The following is a 12,732-nucleotide window of genomic DNA, read 5'->3' as shown; positions in this document are numbered from 1 at the left end:
GCAGGGTGGGAGTTGTAGTGCCGATCACATTGTTGTGCTGGATAGCAGAGCGCTTTTTTGGGGTGTATATTGTTCCCATGGTTTTGTGCATGACGTAATCCGCTCTCCTTTCTCTTCCCTCTGCAGCTTCGATGTGGAAAATGGGCCTTCTCCAGGTCGCAGCCCGATTGATTCGCAGGCGAGTCCAGGGCTGGTGCTGCACCCCAGCTTCCCACAAAGCCAGAGGAGGGAGTCGTTCCTGTACCGGTCGGACAGTGACTATGACATGTCCCCCAAAACCATGTCCCGGAACTCCTCTGTCACCAGCGAGGCGTAAGTGTCATTGTACTGGCTGCAGGGAAATGAGCCGATGCCAGAGAACTCTGCTGGCGCCTTATCTCCCCTGCGGTCAGAAGGATTGGACATGCTGAAATCGATCAGACCGATCCTTCTTTACACCATCATCTGCCTGTTGGTGGAAAAGCAGGAGGCAACCATACACGTTTGATGGTTGGCCAAACCCTCCGAAAAATTTGAGCAATTTTCAGCAGTTTTTTTTTTTTTTCTTCCTTTTTCAACTTTTTTTTTTTAATATTTCCACCTCCATAGCCGTAAGAGGGCTTGTTTTATCGCGGGACACTATTTATTTTTATCATAGAATGAATATACTCAGAAAACGTGAAAAGTATAACCTGTAATATTTGTCTAAATCTCTGTTCGTTCTGATCTTAGGAGTCCAGTGGGCGGTCCTAATCAGTGATTGACAGTCTTTTCTGTATTAATGTGCATAGCGCCTCCTTGAGGACGTGACCTTCTATCAGCCTATTCTCGGAGGACACTACTTCATGTTTTCTTATGACCCCTCCCACGTGACTCCTCCTGTGTAACCCCTCCCATGTGACCCCTCCCTCATGCTCTTTGATGTAAGAATAGAAAGTTTATGCCCCCGGAGAACTCCTTTATTGCTAAAGTTAAAGATTCTATATTCTAAACTAATAAATCTCACCCTCTCCCGTTACAGGCACACAGAAGACCTCATTGTTACGCCATTTGCTCAGGTATGTATATGGCGAGTTTCTACCTCCTACAACTCTCCGGTCTTGGTAACTGTCCTCAGACTTTTTATGGAAGTACCTCCAGCTGTTTTAGAAAGCCCCATTTCTTCCATGCACCCTGAATGTTGGTTTAGGTGGTGGCCATGGTGGTGTCACCTCAATAAAACTTCTAGAAGCACTATTTTTCTAGGAGGTTTCGGCAGCGCCGGAGAGCTCTTCTGGATATCAGGGAGGTCTCCTCATTTTTGGGTTGGTCGCCTGTAGTGAGGTGGAGACAATCTAGTGGCCACTACCTATAGGAAAGGAAGAGCGGACAACCTGAGCGTAGGCCCCGCTCTTCTAGGCCCCATGGCAAAGTCTCTTATTGACAATCCTGCCACAGATTGGATCACCACACATATAGGCAGAAGGTTTGGAAGATAGTAGTAGGCCTCGTGAGGTACTAGACCTGAGCTTGTCCCGTTTCGTTGAGGCCAGTGAGGTGGAAAGGCCACCGATGACGTCGTATTGGCCAAGCGTACCATCAGACAAAGCAGTTGGTCTGTGAGTCCATTGGGGCTGGTGTAGAAGGTGTAGGTTAGTTTTTTTTATTCATTGACTCTTCACAATGGATCTTTTAGAACCATGGATGGAACACTGACATCAAAGAATGTTCTCCATTGTTCATCCGCTTCTATCGGATCCCACTCGACTTTAACGGCTTAGTATGAAAAACGGATGAGGATAGGATCTGCTCGGAGTCTCACTGACCGGAGACAGGGATCCAACCAATGTGTGTATGGATCAACGTAACTTTAAGGGTCAGTGCGATGTCTGACAAAAAAAACCGAGAGAGCCCACCGGTGTGTGAATGTAGAATTTGGGTGGTTTACTAGCACCTTGGGGAAGATGCAGTCAGGTCCCGTTGTAGGGTCCAGGAGGATTCTTGTGGGCCGGTAGATCACTAGAGTGAGTTCTGGTGTGGCCTGTTAGTATAGTCCTGATCTACTCCATAGCTGCCAACATGGAACTTTCATGATTTTTGGGGTTGTAAACCATACCCCAAATGGGTTGTCCAACCGGGCATGGGGTTGTTTCCAAAGTGGAACGCAGGCGTTCCCTGGACTGACGGTGTTGGGGCTTAATCTTGTTTTTGATGCCAACATTAATGGTGGTAAATATGGTTGACAGGACTAAGGACTGGCAAAGTGGCGACCCTTGCCCCACAGTGGGATTAACAACTGGTCAGAATCTAATGGAGGGAACGTATTTGTGAGCTCTCCCCATGGGATCAGGGTCTGTGTTTAAGGGTCAGAACCCTTAAGAAGCATGGGGGTCTGAGAGGAGGCAGGAGGTTGTCACTTGATATGTGGAGGACTGTGTGAGGTAACACACTATTAGGGGACATTACCGGTCACTAAAACTGTGAAAAAAACAGTTTTTTATTTAAAAAAAATAAAAATAAATAAATATAAATGTAATTTTCACACTGACCACTGGGGCTTTTTATTAAGCTTCCTAAAGAGTTTTCAGCAGGCTCCTTATCAGCAGAGGCAGGATTACAATGGCGGGTAACCTCTCTATACACAGCTTATAACACAGGATCCACCAATCACAATAGGTCACGTCACTACTTCCCCCTTTGCCCCCCGCTCATTAGATGCCTCAATTAAAAGATGGGATCAGAGTCTGACCATTGTGGCTAATGTACATGTTAATTTCTTGGAGAAAAAAAATCTTGAAAATTTGGTAAAAAAAAATAAATTAGTGGCCAGTGTGAAAATTGCAAGATTTCTATTTTTTTTTTTTTTTTTTTTAATAAAGATTGTGGTAAGGGGTAGGGGGGGTTGGGGAATTGACCAAAATTTAGAAAAGCCCATTTAACACAGAACTTGATTCAAACAATGGTTAATTTCTCTGATGACACATTCCCTGATCACGTCCCATAAGTAAGTCCCGTTTTCTGTCCCTAGGTGCTGGCCAGCCTGCGAAGTGTCCGGAATAATTTCACCATCCTCGCCAACGTTACAACGCCTACCAACAAGTGAGTCCTCGCCCTCGTCCGGTACCCACGGAGTGAGAAGTACTATAAGTACCATGGTTCCCATGCCTTTATTGGGCAGGCCTGATGTGTGTGGCTCTTACTCATTAGGGCCTCTCCCATATTTCTGTTTTGCAATTCTTCAGATGTTTTTCGTATACTCTTTTATACATCTTTTTTTGTTTTCTATGAAAAAAAGTCCAGATTATTTTCAGGCCCGGATTAACATAGTTTCTAGAGCACCAGATTCCAAATTAAAGGAATTTTACTGTTTTTTTTTTTTTGTTTTTTTTATCATTAGCAGCCAGTGTTGATATGATAATGGAAGATTTCATCCTAACCCTGTCATCGTGATCTATTGTGTTTTTTTTTTTTTTTTTGCCAGGCGCTCCCCTGTATTGCCTCAGCAAACGGTCTGTAAAGCCACTCTCTCAGGTAAGACATAGCAAGATGGATAAAATAGCATCATGGTCAACGAGTGCGTATTTAGGGTGCAGTTACATCCGCGCCGTCCCTTTGCCTATAACGGTACCCCCATGATGCCTCTAGATTTGCAATGAAACCTTTTGATGAATGTGATTCTGAGTTGCACTTTTCATACTCCAGAGCTGCATTCACAGTTCTGCTGGTTATTATTAAACACCGTTGACAGGATTGCTGTAAGACACTTTCCTAACAGCTAAGATTATATTCACACTTCCATTGGATCCACCACAAATTCCATAAATATTTTCCCAGAATATTAATATTTTTTTTTTTTTGTCGTCTTCCACAGAGGAGACGTATCAGCAGCTAGCCAAAGAGACGTTAGAAGAACTGGACTGGTGTCTAGATCAGCTGGAGACCATACAGACCTACCGCTCTGTCAGCGAAATGGCTTCCAACAAGGTAAGAGACTGGAGCACACACACGCATCTGCTGCCATCGTGACTACGGGGGTCTCTGGAGATCTCTGCAAGGGATCCTTTAATTTATAAAAGCCAATTCTCAAATGCCCTGGTCACCTATTTTCTAGAGCTATTATTGGCTTAAAAAATCCCTCTGGAGGACTTGGCGTGTAATGCAGAAGTTCCCCAGTGGAGGCACTGCAGGGAAACTGAACCCTTGCTACCAGGGTCAGTCACCATTTCCTGCTGATCACTGGGAGGTCCCGACAGCAGGACACCCTACAATCAAAGAGGATTCCATGTGATAATTCATTTATCCTTTGGGGGCGCTGCGGGAATATTGAACACTTCAGGTCTGGTTCATAGCTGAGTATTAAAGAACACCCAACAAAAAGGGGTTGTGCCATGTGCGGATACCTTTAATGCTGAATAGTCTTTGATCTATGTGAATTGGGATAAAACTTTTCTACGTATAAAGGAATTCGTTGTGCATGTTGTTTTTTTTTATTTATTTAAAGTTGTTTACTGCACTTATCTGGGTTTTGTTGTTCTTGGTATGTGTTGTCAAATGTTTCTTGTTCTAGGAGGTTATTAGATAGTGCTCCTAAGCGGTGTTGTACTAAAGGTTTACTGGATGTAATTAGAATGTGACAGCACTTTTGCATATTATACTTTTCTGTATTATATTTTTATGCTGATGGATACAATGCTGTTGCTGCTGTTGTAGTTACTACTGCTGCTGTTGTAGTTGCAACTGCTGTTGTTGTAGTTGCTACAGCCACTGTTGTAGTTGCTGCTGCCGCTGTTGTAGTTCCTGCCGCTGTTGTTGTAGTTCCTGCTGCTGTTGTAGCTGCTCCTGCTGTTGTTCTAGTTATTGCAGTTGTATTTGATTGTTATTGTAGTTGTTGCTGCTGCTGTTGTAGCTGCTCCTGCTGTTGTTCTAGTTATTGCAGTTGTATTTGATATTGTAGTTGTTGCTGCTGCTCTTGTAGTTGCTGCCGGTATTGTTGTAGTTGCTGCTGATGCTGTTGTAGTTACTGCTGTTGCTGTAGTTGCCGCTGTTGCAATTGCCACTGTTGTAGTTGCTGTTGTTGTAGTTGCTGCTGTTACTGCTGTTGCTGTAGTTGCCGCTGTTGTAATTGCCACTGTTGTAGTTGCTGCCGGTGTTGTAGTTGCTGCCGGTGTTGTTGTAGTTACTGCTGTTGCCGCTGTTGCAATTGCCACTGTTGTAGTTGCTGTTGTTGTAGTTGCTGCCGCTGTTGTAGTTGCTGCTGCTGTTGTAGTTACTGCTGTTGCTGTAGTTGCCGCTGTTGCAATTGCCACTGTTGTAGTTGCTGTTGTTGTAGTTGCTGCCGCTGTTGTTGTTGTAGTTGCTGCTGTTGTAGTTACTGCTGTTGCTGTAGTTGCCGCTGTTGTAATTGCCACTGTTGTAGTTGCTGTTGTAGTTGCGGCCGCTGTTGTGTTGCTGCTGCTGTTGTTGCAGTTGTTATTGTGGCTGTTTTTGTTTTTTTTATTTATATTTATGGCAAAATATCTAACATAATTGTTATGATCCAGCTGAGCTACATAGCCAAATACTTGTAGAAACAGTAGTTGCTGACCTCAGTGGGCAATCAGGATCAGCAGAGACAAATTTGGGGCTGATTTTCTAATCCTGTCTAATTTTTAGACAGCGTAACTTAGATTAGATTTGGCGCATTCTTACATGATCTAGTTTAAGTGTGCGCCATCTATCGGTTGGCAAACTTGGCGGTAATAATTTTCTCCCAAATTTTCCACATGGTATTTGCTTTTCAGGATGCAACATCAAGCAAAAAAGTGTCTAAACACACAAGAAATGTGCATGGCTTGTAGGGCAAAGTCACCCAGAATTGCGTGCACTGACCTTAGGAAAGCGCCCAAAATTTAGGCATAAATTTAGATACGAAAAAGGATAAGACTTTTAGACCCGGAATGCAGAATTGAGAAATAGTGTTTTTCTACAAAGGTGCTGGGATAGGCTCCATGGATGGATAGATCGATGGATCAAGACTGACGCAGGACAGAATGACTGGGAGACTAGATAGAGTGATTTTGGATAAATTGGCTACGGTACATATCAGATACTGTCAGAGGCACAGCCATTTTTGGTCCAAGGCCCACTTGGCCAGATTCTACCCCTCAAAACTAGAAAGGGGGTATTCTGATGAAGAGAAGATGAGGGGTCGACCCATAACCGCTGCCTGGCATTTTGTATCACCCACAAACTCAAGCACAACCCACCTTACCCACTTATGTCTGGGATGCCAAACAGACCTCCTATATCCGGGTGTCAGAAATGGCGAAGAGTCCTGAGTTGTGGCCCCCCGTCACAGCATAGATCTGAGTCTGTAATATAGACTGTGTCCTATTCAATGACCTTGCCCTCTAAATTTGGGACAGAGGACGGACGTGGGTCATAGATAGCCGACGTCAAATTTGCCCTGTAACCCTCCAGCACTCTTAACCACTGAGCCACTCCTGGATACTTTATGGTAATGTAAAATGAAGGGAGGGGGGGAATAGGAAAGCTACAAATGATCCCGAGGAACAACCTGACCAAAACGAATACAATGAGGAGGAATCCTAACAAAAGGGTCGGTCACTAGGAGAGGTGGCAGTGATTTGTCATTGACGGTGATCGATTTGGGGGGAGAACTTGAAGGAAGGGGCAGGGTAAACAAATCTGTCTTTTTTTTTTTATCCTCATTCTTAAAGGAGCTGTTGTTATTTTTATTTATCTGCCTAGTTCTGTGGTAAAAAATAATAAAAATAAGTCATAATAGCCCCTTTTCTTAAAGGAGATGAGGTTCCCTGCTCTGGCTGCCGGTGAGAATGTGCCGCCTAGAAGCTCGGCTGCTGCTCTTCGCTCCCTCCCCCTCCGCTCTCCTCCCCTCCCTTAGCATTTTACATCACATCCCTGCCTACTGCAGTATGCTAGATGTAGGAATAATGGAGGATATTGGCAGACAAGCGGCCCTACAGGAGGCATCTCCAGCCTAGGAGAGAAGAGGGCCACCTTCCTGCTCATCCTTCTTCTCCACCATCCATGTGCTAGCGTCCTTGCCTCCTCCATCACCACCCAGGCTGCGGCTCGGATTTGGTACCCAGGAAGGATGCTGCGATAATATGCTACCTCCTCTTTTCCCCTTAAGGATGCAGGAAGAGGCCTTATCTTGCAGTTTCTTAGGCCCTCCGAAACACTGACTTGTTTTCCTTTCTTCCCCCCCCCCCCTCCCCACATCAAGACACGGAGGAAGAAGAAGAAGAAGACGACAAGGGGTGGGGGGGTGGGAGGGGGTCGCCGGGCAGTCGCTAAAGGCTTTAAAGATGTAAACCACAAATAAAAATGAGGAGAGAAGCTGCAGAATTTTTTTTTTTCTTTCTCCACACCTCTCGGTAGTGATGGGTTAAAAGCACCGGCCTAAATTTCGGATTTACGTCCTATTTTTTGCTTCACTATTAATATTGACTCATTTTAGGGGGGGGGAGTGTCATGTGTGTCCTCTTTCTTTATATCTTGAGAGGGTTTATAGAATTTTCTTTTTCGGAGAGGTTTTCAGGACTCTATGGAGGGGAGGAGAAGAAAAATACCAACAGTCTCTGGTTTACCTCCCACATGGCTATCTTCACTCCCGAGCCAAGTAATCGGTCCTCTACCGATTTGGGGATTTGACTACCCCCAATTTATTTACCACCCAAATTCCATGAGCTTACTGTGAAACCAAGCTGGGTAAGGAGACAGGTGTCCTCAAACTACGTCCGTCATCTTCTCTCATAATTTTTTTTTTGTTTCCGATTTGGAAATATTACTTTAATTAAATATTAGTCAACTTTACGGACTGGGAAGATTTTGAGAATAATTCCACTATCACCGGAAACACAAAAGGAATTAATCGTTTTTGTTTTCTTCTAATTTTTCTTTTTCTCCTTCCAATTGCAAATTTTTTTGTTCCTTTTTTTTGAAGGATTATGATTTTCAGCTGATTTTGGGATTGTGATTAATATCTACGGCAACTGGATCCGATCTACGAATTTACAGAAGGATATACAATTTTTTTTAGTTATTTTTTTAAGAAAACGTTTTGCCTGTTTTTTGCGGATTGTGTGTATTTTGGCCTCGTCTGTGTCTTGCAGACTGGATTCCCTCGGATCTATCCATCTAGGATTGAAAAATGCCCTTAGTAGATTTCTTTTGTGAGACATGCTCCAGACCTTGGCTGGTTGGATGGTGGGACCAGGTAATCCATACTTGTTCTTGATCTGTGTTATCTTCTGTTGAATCTGACAGGTCAACCGCGCATGTTGGTCATTCTGATTGGCTACTTTTGAACTAGTGACATCACACTGGCAATGATGTAATCGGCTAAACATGAGGCCAACCCCACAGCTTTGCCCTTTACGTGTGTCAGTGGACATTTTATGGGTTCCTTAGTTTTGACCTTGGGGACCCATAGGGCAGGGGACCTTACCTCCTTTATAAAATCGGTGAATAATTATATATTCTTACTTTTACAAAGTCATTGCATATTTAGACCCCATTGCATTAGAACATCTTACTTTTTTTTTAGACCTTGGAGGACCGACGGAGGCCAAAACCATAAGCCAACCCTTGATTTTTCTTTTTTAGTATTGATGTTTTTTACATTTTTTTAGTATAGTCAGTGTATTATGCACATTGTGAAGTCTTTCCATCCAGTATATAGAGGGTTCCCTGTGTGGAGCTGCTACTTCCGGCAGACCGTGCTTCGAGTGTCAGCTACTGGTGACCTTGGACAAGTCACTGGATGTAAACAGTGCCCGGAAGAGAAAAGACTTCAACCACTATATCCATGTACTATAAAAATCTGTGCCATACTGTTCCCAGCAATCCATCCTCGTTCTAATGCATTGTCATTATGAATACTGTCCAAATATTATCTGATCATCGAGTCTTCACCTGAGGGACCTGCAGAGATGTTTGTTTTTTTTCATACGTAGTTCTTCGATAGACCTGAAAATAATGGACAACACTCCACTGTGCTCCCTAAGATAAACAAGGCTACATAGTATGGGGGGTTATCACTGGCAGGTCATGAGAGGGGTACCCCTGATATAGATTTGATGGATCAAGTAGAAGACAACCATGACTACTTCTGTCTGTGACGAGGCCACATATCATTGGTCTGTGGGCAGTGGATTCTTCATTTTTCGAAAGTTGTTCTTTTGTGATCGGGTGGAACATCAGAGCACAGTTTAATGGATGAATGCAATAAATGGGTTGATCTGTGTTTTCTGACAACAAGATTCTGAGTAGCCTCCTGCAATGTCTTCAGCTAAGATGCTCCCTGAAAGTTCTCATGTAGGGTTATTCAATCTTCTAACAAGATTGGGATGTGTGTAGTTTATGGAGGCCACAAAGCTTGGCCCAGAGCAAGATGACATGGACTATGAAGCAGAATTATCTTCTCTTACTGCAAGTGTAGAAAACTTTATCCCTGTCCTCCCTTTCTTCTTGCCTTTTATTTCTTATTTTTCACTTTATAATCTCCTTCGTTCTTGTCTTGGTCCTCTTTCTCTCATCATCTTTGTAATCATTTTCCTTGTTCTTCTTCTTTTCTTTCTTTTTTTAATCGGAATCTTTTTATTAAACATTTTTCAAATAGTTACCACCACTGGGGAACATTACCACCAAACTAATCACATACAGAAACAGAAAAGATGATACCCCCCCTCCTCCGCTCCCTTCCGAAACACAAGTCCTAAAACTGTTTTAATCTTCTTTTCTTACTGCCCTTTTCTTTCTTCCTTTTCGTCACCCCCTTCTTTCTTTGTTGTCTTCTTTTTCTCTGTCATCTTCCATCTGCTTATTTGTCATTTCATGCTTCTTTTGTCATCTACTTCTTTCTTGTTGCCATCATCATCATCTTCTACCATTTCTCTATCATAGTTTTTGTTGTTGTCTACTTCTTTTTCACCTCCTTCTTTTATCTTGTTGAGCTGTTCTTTTACGGTACTTTCATATTTGTCATTTCTTCTTTTTCTCTGTCTTCTTCTGCCTTTTTCTTCATTTGCTGCTTTTTTCTTCTGTTGTCATCCTTTTTCTGTTGCGGTCTTCTTTCCTCCATTGCCTTCATCTACTTCTTTCCATTGTCGTCATTCGTCTTTTTTTCCTCTGCCATCTTCTTTCCTCTGTCGGCGTTGTCTACTTATTTTCTCTGTCGAATTTGTCTTCTTCTTTTCTCTGTCGGCGTCATCTTCTTTTCTCTTGGCGTCGTCTTTTCTCTGTCGGCGTCGTCTTATTTTCTCTGTTGGCGTTGTCTTCTTTTCTTTGTCGGCATCATCTTCTTTTCTCTGTCGGCGTCTTCTGTCTTTTTCATAGATTCATAGTTTAATTGAAAGAAGACACAATTCCATCAAGTTCAACCTATAACCTAATTCATATTTCCTTTCCCAGCAACCTATAGCCTAACATGTTGATCCAGGGGAAGCCAAAAACCTCATGAGGTAGAAGCTAGTTGCCACATATGCTTTCCGGACCCCACATAAGGAAATCAAACTAGTTCCCTGAATCTTTTATTCTTTCTTCTTATGACTTTTTGTTTTCTTCTGGCATATTTTTTTATCTATCTTCATAAACTTCATCTATCTTTTTGTCATCTTCTCATTTTTCTTTATCATCCTCTTGTCTTGTTTTTCTCTTAAATTTTCTCTATCTATTTTCTTTCTCGTCATCTTTTCCTTCTTTTTTTTTTTGTCTGTTGCTTAACCTCAGGAGAGAGGACTGTGAAACCTCGGGTTTGATCATTAGTTATCAGCAAATGAGTCCAGCTCTGATTTGCAACTTACAAAGTTGGACCCACCTAGAGCTCTTCTCAGAGCGGCTGTCCAAGCCGAGAAAAAACATGATTGGAAAATGGAGCTGGTTTTCAATACCAAACATAACCCATAGACAATGTTGCTGTTTTCGAAAGAGCAACGGATAGGGCGCAGCAGAGCATGTCTGACCCTTTGTTTCAGTGTTCGGTGAGGGTCTCAGCACTTTTATAAAGCCATAGGTGCACGTTAATCTCTTCTTGGTGAGCCAGTATGGTCCTGACCCTTTGTTTCAGTGTTCGGTGAGGGTCTCCGCACTTTTATGAAGACATAGGTGCACGTTAATCTCTTCTTGGTGAGCCAGTATGGTCCTGACCCTTTGTTTCAGTGTTCGGTGAGGGTCTCAGCATGTTTATGAAGCCATAGGTGCACGTTAATCTCTTCTCGGTGAGCCAGTATGGTCCTGACCCTTTGTTTCAGTGTTCGGTGAGGGTCTCCGCATGTTTATGAAGCCATAGGTGCACGTTAATCTCTTCTTGGTGAGCCAGTATGGTTCTGACCCTTTGTTTCAGTGTTCGGTGAGGGTCTCAGCATGTTTATGAAGCCATAGGTGCACGTTAATCTCTTCTTGGTGAGCCAGTATGGTCCTGACCCTTTGTTTCAGAGGCTCTCCACACTTTTATGAAGCCATAGGTGCACGTTAATCTCTTCTTGGTGAGCCAGTATGGTCCTGACCCTTTGTTTCAGTGTTTGGTGAGGGTCTCCGCACTTTTATGAAGCCATAGGTGCACGTTAATCTCTTCTTGGTGAGCCAGTATGTTCCTGATCCTTTGTTTCAGTGTTCGGTGAGGGTCTCAGCATGTTTATGAAGCCATAGGTGCACGTTAATCTCTTCTCGGTGAGCCAGTATGGTCCTGACCCTTTGTTTCAGTGTTCGGTGAGGGTCTCAGCATGTTTATGAAGCCATAGGTGCACGTTAATCTCTTCTTGGTGAGCCAGTATGGTCCTGACCCTTTGTTTCAGTGTTCGGTGAGGGTCTCCGCACTTTTATGAAGCCATAGGTGCACGTTAATCTCTTCTTGGTGAGCCAGTATGGTCCTGACCCTTTGTTTCAGTGTTCGGTGAGGGTCTCCGCACTTTTATGAAGCCATAGGTGCACGTTAATCTCTTCTTGGTGAGCCAGTATGGTCCTGACCCTTTGTTTCAGTGTTCGGTGAGGGTCTCAGCACTTTTATGAAGCCATAGGTGCACGTTAATCTCTTCTTGGTGAGGCAGTATGGTCCTGACCCTTTGTTTCAGAGGGTCTCCACACTTTTATGAAGCCATAGGTGCGCTTTAATCTCTTCTTGGTGAGCCAGTATGGCCTGCTGCAATGAGGGTTGCTGGGCTTTAGAGGACTGGCTCTGTGGATAAGTGACGTATTAATCTGGTTTTCTTCATGTTTTGAAGCCAAGTGTGATCTTTTAAAATCAATAACATCAAAGTGTCCGTAAGTCGATGATCATGCAATGTGTAAGGGTTCCTTCACACGTCGGTGATTTTTCTCCGAGGCTAAAAACTTTGATAATCAGTTTGGTCATTGTCAGTTTTTACCTTCAGAGTTTGGTCAAAGTTTCATCGGTTTGTCGCAAAAGAAACAAAACCTATCAATCAGTCCATGAAAAACTGATGGTATCTGAGTGTTTGTCTGCTTTTTTGTCACGGACCCATAGACTTGCCCTGGCAAGTTGAAGACGACATTTGGATCAATATGTACATGACATGTTCCTGTGATTTTGTGTGGACCACTCGGTCTCAGGAAAAAATGTCGGACATTTAAACAGCCCATGGACTATCATACAAACAAGTACTATCCATGAAAAACATATACGGTACTCCTACTAGAAAAACCGACGTGTTAAACAACCCTAAAACCAGATACACAGCTTCAGGGGATGACAAGTACCTCCATGAAATGTACCCCCCTAGGATACGTGTA

At 43.3% G+C, this 12,732-nt stretch overlaps 2 protein-coding genes across 6 annotated transcripts in view; both read left to right on the top strand.

Moving 5' to 3' along the window:
- Positions 1-12,732, top strand: part of SLC44A2 (solute carrier family 44 member 2 (CTL2 blood group)) — a 1,192,885-nt gene that overhangs the window by 932,473 nt on the left and 247,680 nt on the right. The gene's annotated exons all lie outside the window — the stretch shown is intronic.
- Positions 1-12,732, top strand: part of PDE4A (phosphodiesterase 4A) — a 357,662-nt gene that overhangs the window by 266,044 nt on the left and 78,886 nt on the right. For 3 of the 4 annotated variants that reach the window (XM_069767105.1, XM_069767103.1, XM_069767106.1), the window contains exons 2-6: positions 127-312; positions 1,001-1,037; positions 2,987-3,057; positions 3,440-3,489; positions 3,830-3,942. In XM_069767105.1, the coding sequence (XP_069623206.1) occupies positions 127-312; positions 1,001-1,037; positions 2,987-3,057; positions 3,440-3,489; positions 3,830-3,942 (457 nt within the window). Of the gene's footprint in view, positions 1-126; positions 313-1,000; positions 1,038-2,986; positions 3,058-3,439; positions 3,490-3,829; positions 3,943-6,767; positions 8,201-12,732 lie in introns of those variants that run through there. The other variant, XM_069767107.1, reaches the window with a different exon arrangement.

The sequence above is a fragment of the Ranitomeya imitator genome, chromosome 4 (genome assembly GCF_032444005.1).
Source record: "Ranitomeya imitator isolate aRanImi1 chromosome 4, aRanImi1.pri, whole genome shotgun sequence".
Classification (NCBI taxonomy): Eukaryota; Metazoa; Chordata; class Amphibia; order Anura; family Dendrobatidae; genus Ranitomeya; species Ranitomeya imitator.
Note: the sequence above shows the minus strand (reverse complement) of the source record. Positions and strands in the feature narration are given on the sequence as shown.